The sequence below is a fragment of the Aptenodytes patagonicus genome, chromosome 21, assembly GCF_965638725.1.
Source record: "Aptenodytes patagonicus chromosome 21, bAptPat1.pri.cur, whole genome shotgun sequence".
NCBI lineage: Eukaryota > Metazoa > Chordata > Aves > Sphenisciformes > Spheniscidae > Aptenodytes > Aptenodytes patagonicus.
Genome location: NC_134969.1, coordinates 3,870,724 through 3,890,041, shown reverse-complemented (window position 1 = coordinate 3,890,041; position 19,318 = coordinate 3,870,724). Strand labels below are relative to the sequence as shown.

Below are 19,318 nucleotides of genomic sequence, written 5' to 3'. Positions count from 1 at the left end.
CCTGGAGGTTATAAATAGCCCCCATGTAAAACGATCATCCTGAGGTTAAATGGTTTCAAACCAAAAAACTCCCGGTAAGAGAAAACCGATTGTTTCTGAAGGGCATGCCAGGAAACATGGGAGGAGAGCGTGCTCAGCACCGTGGCCGAGCGGGTCAGATCCTGCTCTCGTGCTGGTTTCCCACTGCCCAGTGTCAGTGTATTTCAGTGGCTTCAGTCTTGCCTTCCCCCGTGCAGATGGGCAGAGAATCAATCCCTTCCCGTGCCTGTCTGCAAACGGGACAGACTTTTGCAGCCCTCCACACACCAGATTTCATTCCCATTTCCACTGCTTTGGGGCGAAAATAGGGTAATTCTGGGTTCACCGCAGTGTAGCTGTGATGAGAATCTGGCCCCGTAGCCGGGCAGGTAGGACAGGCAGACCCTCATCTAGCATCAGCCAGTGCTGCTTCCCTGGCTTCAGCAGAGCCGTTTGCCTCAGTTGAGGATTTGGCCCAATACTTCTCCAGTGAGGTCTGGAAAATCTGAGGTTTTGAAATCCCGGCTCTCCTGTCTCCGCAGCGAGACACCAAGCTGTCATTAGGATGGCTTGAAATGGTTCCTTATTATGGGGCACGCGAAGCCAGAGCCTTGCGTGCTTGCTTCATTTCGAGTTTTGTCTTCTAGCTTAAAAAAAATCAAGTAGCTCTCAAAAGTGAAGCAAGATGTTAAAGGAACTTGCTTCTGCCCGCCTTCGGCTGCTTCTCGGGGCCCCCTTGCTCTGGGGAAGTGGGATGGTGACAGACACACGTCCTCCCAGGGAGAACCTGGATGGTCCTAGCAGCCCCCAATTCTCCGCACGACACTTTGCCCTTCCCCATGTTTCAGCAGTGGTTCATGCTGAACCATTTTATTCCCATTGCAACAGAGGAGGACCGCCCACGCGGCCGGCTCCTGTGTTCTAGCTCTGTGGTAGAAACATCTTCAACTACGCAAAAGCAATTGTGTGCATTGTCCAGCAACATGTAGGGGCCTTGTGTACACAAGGACAATTGCAAAGTGATTTTAAATTCGATCTACTCAGTAACAGAGCAAGCTGTTTTGATTAATGCACTTAAATCCCCTTGCACCCTCTTCATATTGCTCCAGTGAAACCAAATTCCCTTGACTTCGCAGGGAGAACAGTAAACGCTGGATCCTTTTGCAAACTCCATCCTGCCTCTCCCAGCCTTAGTGTCTGCTGAACAGTTTGGGAGACATTGTCTTTGCTGGTGAAGAGCTTTCAGATCTCCTGATCTGGAAACAGCTCAGCTTTAACCAGCTTGATTTCCAATCCATTACTTAAAGCCCGTGCAATGTTTTTAACATAGGCCAGTCATCAGCAGAATGCCTCACCATATGCATTTAAAGTAAAATCTCTCTCTCTTTTTCTTTTTAAATATACATTTTTAAAGTATTACATTACTTTTAAGAAGCCTCTTGGCATAGGCAGCGAGTGCCCTATTGTTTCTGAAATGCAACGTGGCTGCTCTGAGGTTAAGTCCTGAATTATGGGCCCAGCAAATACACTGAATTGCTGCTTCCTAATCCCTGTCCAGATCGACTTATGGTTTCTTTAAAATATCCGTTTCTTAATGGATAAAAACATTCTACCATGGGCAGAGACTAAATTGTTTCCAAAGGAAGCTAGGCAAGCATTAGTGGGAAGAAAACATATTGTGGGATTCAGCTTCAGCCTCAAAGGAAGGAACACGCTTAAGATGGGTTTCCTGCCTGCTTTCAGGCTCCGCAGGCTTCTGTGCCTATCTTTAAACTGCTTTTCTGCTCCTCTCAATTACGTTTGCCCACTGCGCAGTGGATGTCCCTTAAATGAATTTGGCATGTAACAGTCAAAGCTGAACCACAGGCCAGTGCTGGACGGGAGCATCCCCCAAGGGAGAGCACCCGCGACCGCTGCTTTTGCCGCTGACGTGCAGCGGCCTCCGTCTCCCAGCCACAGCTCAGGGTGCAGAAGTGCTGCAGTTCTACGAAATAGCAGAGGAGCTTGCGACGAGCACGGCTGAATTGGCCTCAGGCTCCAGGGATGCCATCCGGCATCCGACGTGCGATTTTTGCTCTGCTGGGACCCACGCTGACAGATTCAGACTGCCGATGGGGAGCCTCCAGCCCGGGGTCCCGCTGCAGGAGGGCACTGCCCGCATTGCCGGGCTGCTTGGCTGCAGTGCAGCAGCCCAGGAGAGGCAGAGCAGGGCTGGAGCCCTATCTCCTATCACCCCATCAGCCTCCCTTATCAGCCTGCCGCTCCGCAGTGGGTTTCCCATGGCAGACTTGGCCTGGTCCAAACCTGCTCGGCAGGCAAGGTGGTCTAGCTGCAGGCTGGGTTGTAAATTCAGCAACTTCCTTTTATGTAGTCAGGGCTTGTTAATTTTTTTTAATACCCTTTGAATACAGGTAAAGAGCAAAGCGCAGGCAGGCCAGAGGGAGTGCCTGCAATCAAGGGAGCATTTCCCTTTCAGCCCACCCACCAGCTCCAATTAGCACCGTTAGCTTATTCATTAGCTTTGCGGGATGGAGCGGCCGGGATTGAGCCTGACGCGGTGCATGCCAGGCAGGGGGATGCGGGCAGAGGAGGGCTCTGGGGATGGCGAGGGGAAGAGAGAGGCTGTCGGGAGAGGAAGCTGGGAGAGCCTGGCTTGTTTAGTCTAGCAAAAGGCAGGCTTAGAGCGGAGCTGATTGCTCTGTATAAATACATTCAGGGGGTAAACATCAGGGAGGGAGAGGAGCTAATGTAAGCTATGAAGGACAGTGCTGGCACAGGAGATGGGGCTGAACTGGCCGTGAATAAATCCAGACTGGATGTTAGAAGCAAGGTCCTCCCCAGAAGGGCAGGATGGGTCCAACGAATGGCTGGGAGCATCCCAATGGACCTTGAAGAGTTGGCAGAGGAGGCTGAGATGTGGTGTGTGATTCACTGAGCTGGGAATACCTGGGAATTTCCCTGCCTCACTGCCCTGCCCGCCTGTATAGACCGGGAGGCTGTTGCCCAGCATGTTTGGAGTCTGTTTGAAAGTGCTGGGAGAGGACCCAGGAGAGCGGAGCTAAAGTTTGCGATGCTCAGCGGGGTAGGTTTGGGGGCTGAGTGTGTGTCTGCACAGCAGCACACGGTATTTGAAGAGAATTAGAAAACTGAGCAGCAAACATGCTCTGCAATCTTGAGGTGGTGCCTGGCGATGCTGTGATAAGCGAAGTGTGTGTTGTTGTGTTTTGGTTTGGGGTTTGTTTTTTTTTTTTTTTCAAACTCTGCAGAGGAAGTACTTGCACCCAGTTCGTGAGCTGGTTATATCAGATACAGAACAATTGCTCCATGGGCGTGTAACAACGGATGCTGTTCACACCCTCATTTTTTTTCAACACCTCCCCTCCTCCCCCAAAATAAATTTTGCTCTGTTTTTCATGGGGTGGGAGGAAGGGGCCGTTTTCTTTTTTAGTTGTCTCTGACTTGGAAACGAATGAACTTGTTCACATATGTGACAGAGGCGTGAGAGTGTGCCTGCCTGCGTGGGTGGGGAGGAGAGCGGCGCCTTCTCTAGAGATGAGCTGGATCTTCAGAGATCAAATGCATCTCGTGCACCTTCCCATACAGAGCAGATTCTCTCCATCTTTGGCCACCTGCCTCTCCGTGCTCCCAGATGGAGCTGTTATGATCAGGGGAAGGAAGCAGAGAGGAAGAGAGCTCAGAAAAATGCTGAAAGACAACTTGGAGGTCCAAGCATCACAGAAACTAGTAGAGAAAAAATAGCCAAAGGTATATACAGAGAGAGAATTTCTGTCCCCGCTCCGTCTCGCACATGCATGCGTATTATATACATAAGCATAAAGTATCATTAGTGTTTACATTGTCGTCAATCATCGTGGCATAAGACAGGAAAGGAGGTTTTTTTTTTTCCCCCGGGCTAGATTTTTCATGACAATTTTGCAAGGCACGTATGTGCGTATAAATAAAACGGTGATATATGGCCAGGCTGAAGATATTTATATATTTTATACACTTGGAGAGTTCCACACTATCAAGTTCCCTTTAAATTTCCTTTATTCTCTCTGTGTGTACCACACGCTTTGTGTATTTGTGTGTGCTGTGTAATGTACACACGTGCTTAGGTTTATTGCTGACTTTATTCAATAAGCCACTGCCTGTTCCCCACATCTCTAAAATGGGGAGCAGAGAGTCCACCCATCTTGGGTGCTGTGGAATTGCTCAGGTTCCATACGTCACTGCACGGCCCCAGATGATCTGATAATCTCCTCCTACTGCTGTACATCGAGCCCCAGTGCTGTGCTCTGCGCACGTGCCCTGGGTGAGCTTGTTGTTTAGTTGTCCCTCAAAGCTCTTTCCGTGCTGCAGCACTGAAGAGGTCCTGACATTGCTTTTGCTGCCCTTTCCTCTCTCCAGGCAGAACAGACATTTTCCTGGGTTAGGAGGCAGTGGAAGCCCCCACCGCTTCGCTGGGATGGATGCACATCAGTGCCGTTAGTCCTTAAAACCTCTTGCAGGGCCCATTGCCTCGGCTGCAACGAAGGCTTCCAGGGAACTCAGAGCAGACCCACCAGTCCTGACCCAGCAAGGGCGCAGGGACCAGTTTCACTCCATCCAAGGCAGCTCCCAAACCCGGCATGGTCTTAAGGGAGGCGGCTAAACACACCCAGAGAAACCTCTGTGGTCGGCAGCCTCACGAACCAGCCTCCCCACCTCCATGCTCACGACCAGCCCTCGCCACCCTGCCCAGCCCTGCCACGAACCAGCTGAGGTTTAGCTCCCATCGCTGCGCAGGCGCTCAGAGGCAGCTTTTTGCATTTATCTCCTTGCCATCCACCCAAGAAAAGACCCATATTGTCTCCGAGGCGAAAAGAAAGCTGCTGTGTCACTTGGGCGCAGTTGTTTTATCTGGAAAGGGGCTGAGCGGCTTTGAAAGCCTGTTTCTATCCGGCTCCACGTGCGGGGGGGGGGGGACTTGGGGGTCCTCAAAAGGTGCAAATTGCAGCTGCACAATTAAATAACGGGGTGTGTCCCGGCCTCCGCAATCCCCTGGGCAGCACAGCCCTAACGAGGAGACAGTGGCATTACTAATCAGGGCTTTGACCTTTACATGGCTTTTATTTAATACACATTCCACACTTCCCCAAACTCCCATCCAAAACATTGACATTTCCGCTGATAGATTGGGTCAGATTTTGGAGTAGTTGGGGGACTCAATTCACTCTTACAATGGTTAAATTCTTACAGCTAAATGGGCTTATTCAGTTAGTGCAGCAGCTGGTGTGATTTCGAGAAGAAAATAAACATTTCCTTCAAATATTTTGATTGGCAACTGGACAACTGAAATACTCAAGCTCAGATTGCCAGGGTCCAAAAAAGCAAATGGGGGCTGGACAGCGAGTAAGCAAGGCAAACCGTAGTAAATCCTCGGAGGCAGCACTACCACGCAGATGTGTGTGTGAGATGCGCTGGGCTCTGCCTGTGCTGGGGAAGGGGACAGCGAGATGTGATTTTTTTTAAAGCACGTTCTCAGCTGTGATTTTGATGGGAGCGCGGAGCCCGAAGGTACAACTTCACCCGCTCCTATTTCCCTGGAATTTGCTTAGCGTGTTGCTTGCTCTGGGTTGCCGTTTGATGGCCGGCTGAGCGTGACGGAGGGTTGCTTTGCTGCTGAGTTAGGTGGTTATGGAGGGTATTAATGGCGATGTTTTATTTGGACCTTGCTGGAGCTATTTCAGCGGGCATCTCCTCGGACGCAGGGCAGGAGGGCCGATGCCCCTGGACGGGGTGGCAGGCATGGGGCTGCGTGGCTCCGACCCACACGGATCCGTCTGGTGGAGGGGCAGCCCTGGGGTGAGGGAGCCGAGATGGAGGGGCAGCCTTGAGGTGAAGGAGACAGGATGGAGGGGAAGCCCTGAGGTGAGGGCTGAGATGCAGGGGCAGCCCTGAGGCGAGGGCGCTGAGATGGAGGGGCAGCCCTGTGGTGAAGGAGGCGGGAAGGAGGGGCAGCCCTGTGGTGAAGGAGGCGGGAAGGAGGGGCAGCCCTGTGGTGAAGGAGGCGGGATGGAGGGGCAGCCCTGTGGTGAAGGAGGCGGGATGGAGGGGCAGCCTTGAGGCGAGGACTGAGATGGAGGGGCAGCCCTGAGGTGGAGGAGGGACCCCGCCGCGCTGTCGGCCCGAGCCCGCTCCCGCCGCGCCGGGTGTCGGTCCCCGCCCGGCGGCTCCCCCCGCCGACCGCGGACGGCAGCGAGGCCGGCGCGGCCGCGGCTCCCTCTAGCGGCCGCCTCCCGCCGCGGGCCCGGCGGCCGTTGCCCCCTGCTGGTGGCGGGGCGGACCCCTGCCGGGGCTTCCCTTCCCCTCGGCCGGCGGGCGCGGAGGCGCGTCGCGGCCGCCTCCCCCCGCGCTGGGCCCTGCGAGGAGCCGGGGTCGCCGCCGAGCCCCGCGGCTGGCCGGGCCGTGGACGACATGGCGGTGGTTAACGAGGAGGCGCCGGGGGGGGGACACCGCTCTCCGCCAGGCAGTTCCGTGCCTCGGTCAGGCGACGGCCGCCTCAGCCCCGCGCGGCCGGGGCGGCTCTCCCGCCTGGGGGTCGCGGCAGGGAGCGGGGATGGACGGGCTTCGCCGCCCCGGGGGCTGCTGGGGGGCCACGGGAAAACAGAGACCGACATTATACGGCGGAGCAGCCTGGTGTCTGGCCTGGGAAGGCCAAACCCCCCCGCCAGGTAACGCAGAGACAAAATACACAAGTGGTTTTTGGGTTTTGGGGTTGTGTTGGGTTTTTCTTTTAGCCTCAGACTGGTCAGGGAAAGCTGAAGCTTTATTCTGGGCCAGACTTTAAGCCCAAGGCCCAGGTCATGGTCGCTTGGATGCCCCACTCGCTCCACGGGGCCGTGGATTTCACTGGCCGGGGCAGGCACAGCCGAGGGATTTGCTTTCTGAGGGATTTGCACCCACATACACTCAGACTACAGAGGCCCGGCCCTGCAGAGCGCTGTCTGTCAGAGACCGGGGGGGTTCAAAGCCTGGCACCTGGAGAGCTCGCCCGCTGCCCGCCGGTGTTTTGCAGGCAATAGCCGGAGTGTCTCTAGACCCGACGGTATCACTGCTTTGCTCGTCACACACACAGCCTGTAATTAACACTCTGACACGCTTGCGTCTAAATAAGTAGCAAGGACCCATTGCCAAACGTTGCAAGTTCAGGCCAATAAAATGTAGCCTTTAAAAAAACAAAACCTTTGAGGGTGTTATAGAGGAAAAGGGAAATGTGCCCTGAGCACTTACGTTTTATTTCGATTTGCATTTTATGGAATATTATTTATGGGCATGTGAAAGCTAACGAAGGAGTGCGGTCTGATTGCTGGAGATTGTCATCTGCTCTTGGGAAGGTAGCAAGCAGCAGTCTGGGTTTTCTGGGGGCTGGGGGAGGATTTCGAGACTGCTTTCTCTCAGTGCATGGCAAAACAGTCCAGCTACTTGGACCACAGTGGCAGAGCTGCGCGCGTGTGAGGAGCGGGTATTCAGAAAATAGTAATTTTTCTCTCCAGTCCAAGTTCAGCCAGGATTTTTGTCCCATGGTCCTACCTGTGATGCTGCTGGATTGCTAAAGCTACGGGCTCTGGTCAAGCTGCTTCTTGCAGAGCTGGTCTCCAAACCTCAGCTCACAGCGCCTGACAGCAGTTTTGGTGCTGCTTTTGCAGTAGCATGGCTTTGGGACAGGGCAGAGCTGGCAGGCTGAGATGTGAAGTCAGGTTGGTTTGGTCAGTTGTGAGCATTTTTCACAGCGTTGTGCTTTTCTAGCCAGCCCGAGCACGCTACCCCTCCACATAGCGTGCAAGAGGGACGGCCCAGCCACTTCCACGCTTGGCTCGGCTCGGCTGCATCCAGCCCCGGGTGTGTGCAGAGCGGTGCGGTTCGTGACAGCTTTGAGCTGCTCCTTTCTTATCTTGCACCAAAGCCACAGCCACGTTCACAAACCAGGTGCTCCCCCACCTTTCTCCTCCGTGGAGCCTGCGTGGGAAGGCAGGCGCTGCCGATCGCCCGCAAAACGGCTGGAGGGGAGGGAGGAACCTCTCCTCCCTTTCTCCTTCCAGCGGCCAAGGGCTGAAGGACTCACCTGGGATGAGAAAGAGGGTTCAGATCAGATCCCCTCCCTATCTGCTCCTCCAGAGCATGCCCTTGCCACTGGTTAGCTGGAAGGGATTAGCTCGAGTATTTTTTCCTGGGGAAATGCTGCAGGGCCTGGAACACCAGCCCTGAGAAGTTAAAAATGATTCATCTTAAGAAATGTATCTAAAACACACATCCCTATGCATGCATAGCAAATATGCAGTCGTATGAATGTGTGTGTCTATATACATATGCATATCTAAAACCAACAAGCATGTTTATCATACTCATCTCACACATTTTCTTGCTCTGAGTCGATTCAAAATCCAGCTGATGCTACAAAAAAAAAAGTCACTGAGGCCAGATGACATCCACTACCAAAGCAGAAAGGCGCAATGCCCCTGCTTTTAACAAGGGAAAAATAGGCGTCTTGGGAAGAAACAGAAAGGATGAAGAGGCACCTCCAGCTGGCCAAGGCTTTGAGCTCGGTGCACCAGCTAAGCGCTTTGGGCTAGAACTGCTCTTTCTAGAGATGGTCATCTCATGAGGGGTGTTAAAAGGCTGAGAAAGGCACAATCGCAGTGTTTCTAGCCATGTCCTCCTGCATAACCAGTGCCAGAGCTCGGCGTGGGCCGCTGAGGTCTCAAGGACAGGGGTTTCGCACCTCTCCTTGGAGAGCAAAACTCATTTCTCTCTGTCTCAGGTGCGCCAAGGCCAGAGGTGTGCTGGGCTCTGTGAGGAGATGGCACCAGCCTCGGGACGGCTGAGGTAGCCACAGAAAAGCCTTGAGGTCCTCAAAGGATCTTGTGGTCTGGATTCCCCTCTCTAACCTGGGCTTCCCGCAGGAGGACGGGACCCGGCAGCACCGGGCAGAGGTCCCTCTCCTGCCTGGCTGGCTGGCTACGACCCCCTTCGGGTTTATACCCCCCCAAGAAAAGGCATGGGGGCTCCAGCATCCGAGGGAGCTGGGTAATGTCCCCGCCATGCTGACTCAAGCCTCCCTTCCCCCAGCAGAAGAAAGCCTGAATTTCTCACTCTCTTTATCCTTCTGGAAGGAGAAAAATACACAGAGAAATCAAGCAGAGGGATAGTGTGGCTCCTAGCTTGGGAGTTTTCAGCTGTGTGTTTATCAGCTCCATCCCCTGATGGTATCAGCACGAACAGGCCACCCACAAGAAGGCTTAGCAGGCTGGTCTGGACTCCAGCTTTTCCTCTCTGTCTCCGTGTGTGTGTATATACACCACCGACTATCTCAGGGACCGGCCGTCTGGGGCCTGCATCCATTTATTTACTACACAGCTGATGTAATGGCTAAACATTTTTTTTCTGTGTTTATGGGGTGTGTTTTTTTAATCTGCCAGAGATGAATAGACCCCTAGAGAAGTCAGCTTAGTCGTGTCCCTTCTTGGATAGGAAACAACAAATTTTAGGACAGGAAATGGGAACAACTTAAACAAATGGGTTTAGAATTTTTGTATTTAAGTTCCCCAGCTCTCTTCCCTGGCAGATCCAAGAGATGCTTTTCCCTCTGACTTTAATCCCTTGGGCAGGGGATGGCCCAGGCTATAGGACAAACTCTACAAGCCTCAAGGATAGCGCTCTAACCACCCACTTTCGTCCTCCACCCCACAGGCACGTCAGATCTGAGCCCCTTCTCTGACCCCCGGCAGTTCGATCGCTCCTTCCCGACGCTGCCGGCTCTCACCGAGACCAGGTTCTCCGACCCGAGGATGCATTACCCCGGCGCCATGTCTGCTGCCTTCCCTTACACCGCGACGCCCTCTGCCACGGGCATCGGGGGCATCAGCATGACCAGCATGCCCACCACGACGCGTTTCCACCACACTTACCTGCCACCCCCCTACCCCGGCTCCACGCAAAACCAAAGTGGACCCTTCCAGGCCAACCCCTCTCCCTACCATTTGTACTACGGCACATCTTCGGGCTCCTACCAGTTCTCCATGGTGGCGGGCGGCGAGCGCTCCCCCACCCGGATGCTTTCTTCTTGTACAAGTGCCTCAGCGGGGAACAACTTAATGAATCCCAACCTGGGCAATCAGAACGACGGGGTGGATGCGGACGGGAGCCACAGTAATTCGCCGACAACCATGACGACTACTGGGAGGATGGATGAGTCGGTCTGGAGACCCTACTAGGAGGAACTCAACTGGGGACCGATAGCTTTAACTTAATCAGCCACCGTTACATTACTCCTTTTGGTAGTGAATATAGCAAAATGATGCCTAGGGAAAAGGTAAACCAAAGTCTCCCAAACCAAAAGCAAACCAGGATCTTCTGCATGCAAGCACGGGCAAACATCAAGCGAAGACGGACCAGGACCTGCGTTACATTTCAAGATGAACGTCCACGAGGCTTGAATTTGTCGCTTGATGTGGTTCCTTTCGTATGTTTTAAGTATGTGGATTGTACATAGGGGAAAAAAAAAAAAAGGACGTGTGGAATCAGATGCTTGTTTCTTGCAGAACACTTCTCAGTCATCTCACTCGCACCCTCTTCCCCACACAAAGCATTCAAAAATTACGAAAAGCTCACCCTTCTTCTGCAAAATGTTTCAGAGAAGAGAAAAGACCAGGGCGTCGTCCAAGCCATCCCTCTGCCAGTGCAGGAAGACTGAACTGAAAAAAAAAAAAGGAAAAAAAAAAAAAAAGAAAAAAGCCCCGTTGTCTCCTCTCCTTCCCTCCACACCAGTGTAGGGCCCCTGACCACCAAAGAGCTCCGGGACGACGCCAGAGCCGCGCGCGGCACGTGAGAGTCTGGTTTACAGCACAACCGCGGGGACTCGGGCATGCGCGGGGGCTGCGCGCTCCTCGCGGGTCGGCCGGCATCAGCCATGTGAACAAGAGCTGTGATGTGATTATTATTATTTGTTGTTGACGACAGAGGTTGTATTGTTCATTTTTATCGTTGTCGTCATTTTTAAAACAGTAACGTGGTTGATCCCGTGCCCGACAGACCCCCCCTTCCCTGTATGTTTACATATGAGATGTACTTTTTACGAGACGTGTTTTGTTTTGTTTTGTTTGCTCTTTTGTCCTGACCTCACCATTCAATTCTTTGCTCCTCTTAGCAAATCTCAGTGATGGTGGCTGAAGCGAAGGCGGCGTTCAGGACAATCCAAGATGTATGAGATGCACTTCCAAGCGCGTTAGCTGCAAAAGGGACTCGGGAGCCTTTGGCATGACCCTGCCACCAGTCTCTGGGTCTTCCTTTCATCCTCTGTGAGTGGCGACACATGCAGCTGGTGGCAAAGCATCAGATTTGTCTCATGATTCTTTCCCACGTTTTCACCCAGAGCGGATTGACACATGATGACTTTTTTTTATCAAGAAATGACTTTTACACTTGTCAGTTCGTACTGAAAGCTCTAACTGAGATTTGGAGAAAGGAGCAATTTCTACCCAGTCCCTTGGTGGTGGGAATATTGCAAAGCAATGTTATCTAGCGTTTTCCATCCTCTCACCCTCCTTTCCTTTCCCCCGAGTTTCCCAGAGCAGGGGTATCTTGCTGTAGATGAATAAGCTGAAGAAGGGGCACTAAAGGTACCGCCGGCCCGTTGGTAGCTGGTCGCATCACGTGGCATTCGGAGGAACCAGGTCTCCCGGGCACCACACACCCTCGTAGCTGATACCAAAGGGTTTGCAACCCGAATGGGACCGCGACGGGAGGTCGTAGGCAGCTGGAGAGGTGGCAGGGGCTCCCCAAGGCCGGGTTAGTGGCCTGGCTCCGACGCACGCCGCAGGGTTACATCACCTCCCACAAGCCGGCTGTGCTTTTCTGCTGGCATGGGAATTCGGGCTGGATTCGGGATTCCTCACGCCGGCAGGGCTGAGGGGGCGCGGGCAGGATCCCAGGGAGCATGTAACTGCAGTACCCACCGCCCTCCGGAGCCTGCCCTGTGGCAAGGGGACGGGGACAGTCCCCAGCCCGCAGTGCCACCAGTAACCAAGCTTTTTTTGTTTGTTTGTTTTTTTGCATGAGCATAAGAAAATTGAAACCCCACAGCTGCCCTCCCAGCCCCTCTGTCTAAGTTACACCATTACAGCCGCGCCGCCTATCACCAAATCTCAGTTGGCAGCTTGTCAGCACTCGGTTGAGGTACAGAGCGTTGTAATTGCACTACCACGTCAAGACTGGAGCAAGACATCCTGGCTTCGTTGGAAAGCTGCGATGACCACTCATGAGTTAAATAAGCAACAAGAAGAACAACTCTTTTATATAATAATAATTAAAAAAAAAGCCCTACCCCAGCAAAACTGCAACCTTCACCTGCCTTAGCGACAGCGAGCACCTCGCCGGTGCTCGCCAGCTGTAGAAACTGGACCACGGCAGCCTGTGTTTTGATGCATTTACGTTTATCATCCGATCGCGCCACTGATTGAAAGCACAAAGAAAACAAGGCATTCGTAGTACTAGGTTAATTTAAGACTGTTCGTAGTGAATTTAAAGAGTAAAATAATAAAAAGAATGGCAACGATGTTATTTTTATGACATATTGTCATGTGAAGGTGTAAATATATGCACCTCTATTGTATGCAAATGGTCGCAAGACAGGCCAATGTTTTTTGCTTTGCACTATAATTTGCTTTTTTAAAAAAAATGCACAATCGCTTGTACAGTAAAACCCCTTTGTCTGGCTCACAGAATATTTAACTATAAAATCTAATTTTTGGTCTTATTTGTTATAATAATATAATTCTTAAATGTGTTGAAGGATCCGATTCTTAATAATGCTTCTAATACTTGTATGTGCAGGGTAAAATAACAACAAACAACTAAGGAGATGAGAACAAAGATCTTTGTAGATAAAGAAGGCTAAAGTTGTTGGTTTTTTTCATGGTGTCTTACGATGGACATTAAAAACAAATGCTAGTGATACCAAATAATGTGGTTATTTGTGTACTATACCAGCCCTACTTGAAGGTAATGCCCTATATTTAATATGTAGCCCATCTTTTTAACCTGTAGCACTTGTCACTGGGGAGGGGGGAGGCGGGGAGGGAGGGCGAGGAAGAGGAGGGTCTGCTCCTGTTGAAGTCATTGGAAGAAGCTCTCGCTGGAGACGTCTCTGCTGCGCTGGCTTCAATGAGAACAGAGTCGGGCTCCTTCGTGAGCGGGTGGGAATCGCGTTGGTACGAAGCCGTAGCAAAGCGGCCAGTTCTGCTTTTCTATTATCAGTGTCGATGTTCTTATCCAATGTACGTGATTATATCGTCAGGCCTCCGTGTAATCCCTTTAATGACTTTCCACGTGGAATAATAAACATACGGTTACAAGTCTCCCCGGTGCCTTCCGCCTGCTCACTTCTCGCCGGGGGGAGCAGATCTGTGCCCCGGTACAGAGGAAGGCTCGTCACGCTGCTCTTTCTCCAGGGTCTAATTTTGGCACCTCTCCGAGCATCCCGGTGCCCGGATCTGGTGTCTGGGGGGCGGGGGGGGGGCTGGCGGCTGCTCTCGACCACAGTTTGGCCCGAGCAGGCGTTGCAAGGGTGTCCAGGGAGGAGGGCAGGCAGGTGCCTTCACAGGGGTGCGGGGAGGCGATGGGTGGGGACGACGACCCCGGGCTGTGAGCTCCCAGAAAACCCCTGTAGGCTTCTCCAGGGTGGGTCTGGACCACTCACACCGCGCCAAGCTGGACCTGGCAGGTGATCCCTGCATCCCCAGCCAAGCATCCCGCGCCCCGACCGCCGCCTGTCATCGCCGCGCCGCTTCCCGAGACACAAAAGCTCCGGCGCAAATCCTAAACAGGACCCGAATTCCCAGGCGGTCCAAGCCCAAACCCCTTAGCACTCACCACTCGCCTCCAGAACCCGAATGACAGCTGAAAAGCAAAAATTAAAAAAAAAAAAAATCCCAGCCTACAATAGCGTCTGAAGCCAAGGGACCGTAGGCTGGGGGCTCCCGAGGAGCCAAGCCACTCAACGCAAGCGTTATTCATGAGCCCGGCAAAGGCAACGGCAGCGGCGTGCCGGGGCGATGCCAGCGCCTTTCCCATCGAGCAGGGCTCGGGGCGGACGTGCCGGAGCCGACGGTCTGCCTCTCCTTTGCAGCATCTCTGTAAGCGTAACCCATAGCGGCGTTTGCACGGAAAGAGGAAAAAAAAGAAGGGGGGGGGGGGGGAAGGAAAAGCCTGAACAAAACCACAATAAATGCTAATATGGGTGAGAACCCGGCTCCGCAGCCCTGGCCAGCGGAAATATGTTTCAAGTCAAACCCTAGACGTACCCGCCTTTTCTTCACAGCTACTGGGAGAGGAAACACCCCGAGGTGTAGCTATTATTTACAGGAACTTTCCATTCCAAATTGATCCATGCTTTACTCGCGGCCTCGTTTAAAGCTGCAATGAAAAGAGAGAAGAAGGAGGAAAGGGAAAAGAAAAAGAGGACAAATAAAAAGGGCTTTGCTGTACCGATGTGCGCTGGATCGCCCGCGGAAAAGGGGTTTCCGAGGGGTGCGGCCCCTCTGCAAAGTGGTTTTGGCGCTGGTGCCGATGGGGCGATGCCCGTCGGGGGGGGTGAGGTTGTGGTTGGATCAGGCGCTGCCGTTCGAGGTGATGCTGGACCAAGCCAGCGCGGGGAGGACACGGCAGCAGCTCAAATATAGCTGGGAGGCCCAGGTAGCTCAGCGAGCCTGTGGTGTGAAATGTACCCGGCACCTGAGGGCCAGATGGGTGTTCTTTTTATATGGGCGTTATTTTTATACAGGCCACCTGCCAAGCACAGGATCCAGCGTGCTGCGGATGCTGGGGCTGCATCTTGCTTATAAACAGGTTTTGCACCAGTTTAATGAATTAAATGGGAAAGCCGGACCCCAGCATGGCAGCGCGGGACGCGGGGTGCATCAGCCTCTCCCAAAGGCCCTTTGAGAGCTGAGAGCGGCCGCAGATGCCGGTCCAGGCTGCCAGACAGCAGAGCCGAGCACCGGAGGGCTCTCGCTGTTCCAGGGGGACTCTGAAAAACAGGGCAGAAAGCAATACTGTGGGGCAGCCAGAGCAGAAATGTTTGGGTTTTCTTTTGCAAATGAAAACTGAAAGGGGGGGGGGGGGGGGAAATCACTGGAGCTTGGATGACTTTTTTTGAACAGTCAGATATTAAATTGAGTGGAGTTTGGGCTAAAAAATCTCCTAGGAAAAATGAAGAATATTTCCTTTGAGAACAAAGCTAACAAAAGTCTCGGCAAAAATCTTACTGTGTTCTCTTTCCAAACCCCAGCCTCTGTTTTAATGACTGTGTTGTCTCCAAACTGCCCGTCTCAGTAAATAAACTTTTAACTTGCAAAAAGTTTCTAGGCTTCGCAGCACATAGGGGAAGGAGCCTGCCTTGCTGCCGCGGGGTCTCGCCTTGCCCACACCGTCCCGTTCCCTCGTCAAGCCCTTAACGAACCTTGCACAAACGAGCAAGCAGCATCATTGAGGCCCAATCCTGTTCCTCTGAAATAGTGGGTCCAAATGGCCCTGCGAGGTGCCTAGCACCCTTCCCGCACCCCCGGGGACCCCCTGAACCTGCAAACAACAACCCCTCCGTGAATGCCCATCGCCTGGACCAGCGTGAACCGGAGCCACCGGCTCCCGCTTCGGCATCTCCTCCGTGGGCATCCACAGGGGGTTAATCCTGCTGCAGGGCCGTCCTGCTGGAAAGGATGGGTGGTTTGTTGAGGTTGGGGGTTTGTTTTTTTTTTTGAATACTGCCTATTTAGAAACTAAATGGTGGAAAACATGGAAAATTCATTAGGGTGTCTGGGAAAGTGTTAGGTTACACGTCATTCACATCTACTTACTCAGCGGGACCTCGCGCCTTGGGGGAGATATATATTTATATATATATTTTATATATATGGGTTGGTGGGTTGTTTTTTTTTTTCTCTCCATTCAATTCCCAGACAGGCACAAAAATGAGCCCTTTCGCTTCTCACAGGCTCTTCAAAATTCACCCCTTGAAGCGGAGCTGCCGCCCCCTCGCCCGGCCTCGCTGGGCCTCTGCCCCCTTCCCACCCCTCCAGGGCCAGCCCTGATGCTCAGCGTCTTGGGGGGCGACCGGTGCCATTCCCACCCGCTTGGAAAAGGCAGGAGCTGTTAAACCAAGGCCCGTAAAGGGCAAATACGCAGCCATGCCAGGACCTGCTGGCAGCGAGCCCCGGCTGGCTGTTTCTTCGGTGCTGGCTGGCAGGAGGCTTGGCGAGGATGGGAGCTGGGAGAAGAGCAGGGGGTGTGGAGGGCTGGTTCGGTGCCCAAACTATAAAACCCGAAAAAAACAATCCTTCGTTCCTGATCACTCAGAATTTCTCAAGTTTGGTGCAATACAAAAACAACCCAATAAAAACATCGTTCCGGGGTCACAAGAGCTGTTTTGTTCAGCTGCAGCCGGGATGTTTCGTTTTCCAGGTCCGCTATAGTTCCTCTGCTGAGCTCTTTCTCCCCAGCTTCGGCCAGTCCCGACGCCACCATCCAGCTCTGAACCACAGCTTGGTCAGCTAAAATCAACCCCAAATCTTTCCATGTATTGCAGAGGAGACTCTCCGATTCAAAAAAAAAAAAAAAAAAAAAAAAAAGGCAGGCTGTGTTTTCCCACAAATAGGACTCCAATGACAAATCTTCGCTGCTCGGCCGGTGCCAGGACGCCTGTTTTCCCCGGCGCCTGCTTGCTCCCGTCCGGGGCAGCCCAGCCCACGTGCAGGGAATAAGGCTGAGGCATGGCTGTACGTAAGAGCCGTCCCCGCGGCACGTCGGGGCTTTGGACACCGGTTCGCGGGGAGGAGGGGGCAGCCGAGGCCAGGGCTGCCAGGGGAGCCAGGGCTCCAAGGGCTAATCCCCTCCCCGGGGTGCACCGTGGCTCTCCCGGGTGGGGAATGGTCCAGTTGGAACAGTTTGGGTTCATTTTTAGTGGGTCTGGGGCACTTCTACAACGCCATCCGGGTACCCACCTTGGAAATCTCTCCCTAAAGCCAGTTTGTGATCGAGGCTGCACTTGTGGCTAAAACAGGCAAAAAAGCCAGTGGGAAGCACCCAAATACTTTTGCACAGCTCGGGAGTCTTTCCCAGTGCCAGATTTAAACCCAGTTCCCTGGATCTCCGTCAGCCTCCTCATATTCCTCCCACCCCACAAGGATGTCACCAAGCAGAGCCATGTCACTGGGGCACGCGTCCCGATGGCACCCGAACCTGCACGCCGGGGCTGGCTGCACCGCTCGGGTGGCAGCTGCACCAAGAACACATCTTGAAAGTCCCTCCGAAGCACCTTATGCGCATGAGGGCTGTGATTTAAAAGCATCTACTAGTTTTTATTTAAGCCATGCAAAGTCGCCCGTATAACTGTTAATTCCCTGACAGCAGCAGGCTGAGATGGAGGGAAGGTGTTTTCTTGCACAGAGGTTGGGCTGGGCCAGGAGATCAGAAGAGTTTAAATTAAAATAGGCTCATGCCCTGTGAGTCTTTATTCTTGGCTTAACCCACAGAGGCTAAAAATGTTAGCGACACGGGGCTGGGATCCCGGCTCGCCCCACCGAGCACCTCCCGCCGCCGTCAGACACCGGGCAATGAAAGCAGCTCGACTTCAAAGGGCCGAGGCAGGGGAGGATGGAGAGCGAGGACTCATTAACCTTGGAATCACGTTAGATGGGGCGATAGCGGGCTTTAATTAGGCCAGCCGAGGCGGGCAGGGGAGACGAGGCTGCATCCCGGCGGGAGTGTGTGTGTGTGTGTGTGTGTGTATGTGCGCGCATGGTGCCATTTCGGCGCACCCCCCAGGTGAGCACCCCCGGGCGTGCACCTGCCTGCGTGGGCAGAGCGCACACGCGTGACGGGGCATGTCTGCGTGGCGGGAGGGACGCGCGCCCGGCGGCACCCGACGGCACCCGCCACCTCCCGCCAGCCCCGCTCGGGCATCTCCAGCCAACCGGATCCCTACGGGGATGTGCTGCTGCCCCGGGGATGCTCTGCTCCCGCAGGGCAGGATCCAGCCCTCGGGAGCGGGTCAGGAGCGTCACCCCTCGGCTGCTCCAGCCCCTGAGGGGTCAGTCCCGCTCCGGCCGCAGGTCAGGCAGGGTGCTTTTAACCATTTGTAACGTAACCCTGGGCTCCTGGCAAGCAGTGCACCGTGTGCCTGCGGCCCGACACTGCGCTCCGGGGAGCACGGGGCTGGAAATCCCGTTGGTTTCTCGGGTGGGCAACCAAACCGGCCCTGGGATGGCAGCAGGGACAGCAAAGCGGTTGGGCACGGAGCGGCGAAAGCACTGGAGTGTCTGCAGCCCCACCACGTAGCAAAGCAGGAGGGACGAGAAGATACCCGTGACCTTTTTGGGCTGGATTACCCAAATCCCGGCTCTGTCCGCACTGTGATGGAAAGAGGGCGGGTGGCCAAGGACCAGGTCAGGCTCTCCATCACCGCGCAGAGCTCCGGTGATCCCCCTCCGGTGATCTGGTGAACCCCTTCTCCAGCCCCTGCCTGGGCTCTGGCTGAGCTCCAGGAGGGATATTTCACACCAGTGCTACCAGGCAGCGTATTTCCTTTCCATTCTAGCGACTTGCAAAGCCCCCCCCGGTCCCTGCAAACATATACAGATAATTTTTTAAGATGGGGAGGAAAATAACCGTAGCAGAGCTGGGTTTGGCTGCGGAGAGGGGACCTGGAGGTGCCGTCCCCGGTGCCGTCCCCGGGGTGGCTGCAGCCCGGTCCCCCCCCTTGGCAGGTTTTGCTGTTTGTCTTTGCAGCCAGAGGGTTTATTACGGCCGGGAACACCCAGGGTTTTTTGCTGTCTGCCATGAAATCGATACAGTAATTTCATTTCTCGGTCATAAATGAAATGAGCTGTAAAGTAAAGTTGGGTGTTTAAGCCAGAGTGAAAGAATGAATTGTTCTAATGGGGGATGTTAACGAGGGGATTAAATGTTCCTGCGAAACCTGGGGGTCCCCGGCCGCCCCTGCCTGCCTGCCGGGCGCTTTTAGGGCTCCCCACGCCCCTCCCTCGCGCCACCTCGAAGCTGTGTGGTCCAGCACCCCCGGCCCCTGGCCAAGCCACCGCTGTCCCCGCCTGGGTGGGTGGCCGCGCTTCACCCACTCGCCTTCCCTGCGCCACCGCCGGGGACCCTGCAGGGCACAGGGCGGCTCCGGAGGGGTTTTGGGGCGCTGGTGGCCAAGGGAGAGACCCAAGGGAAGGTGCTTGCTGCGGGACAGGGCCGTTGCGGCAGC

At 54.1% G+C, this 19,318-nt stretch overlaps 1 protein-coding gene across 1 annotated transcript in view; it reads left to right on the top strand.

Annotated features, from left to right (window-relative positions):
* RUNX3 (RUNX family transcription factor 3) overlaps positions 1–10,956 on the top strand; it is a 38,676-nt gene extending 27,720 nt beyond the window's left edge. Inside the window, exon 5 of the mRNA XM_076357213.1 lies at positions 9,751–10,956. Within this exon, the coding sequence (XP_076213328.1) occupies positions 9,751–10,274 (524 nt within the window). The 3' untranslated portion in view covers positions 10,275–10,956. The remainder of the gene's footprint in view (positions 1–9,750) is intronic.
* The last annotated feature ends 8,362 nt before the right edge of the window (positions 10,957–19,318 follow it).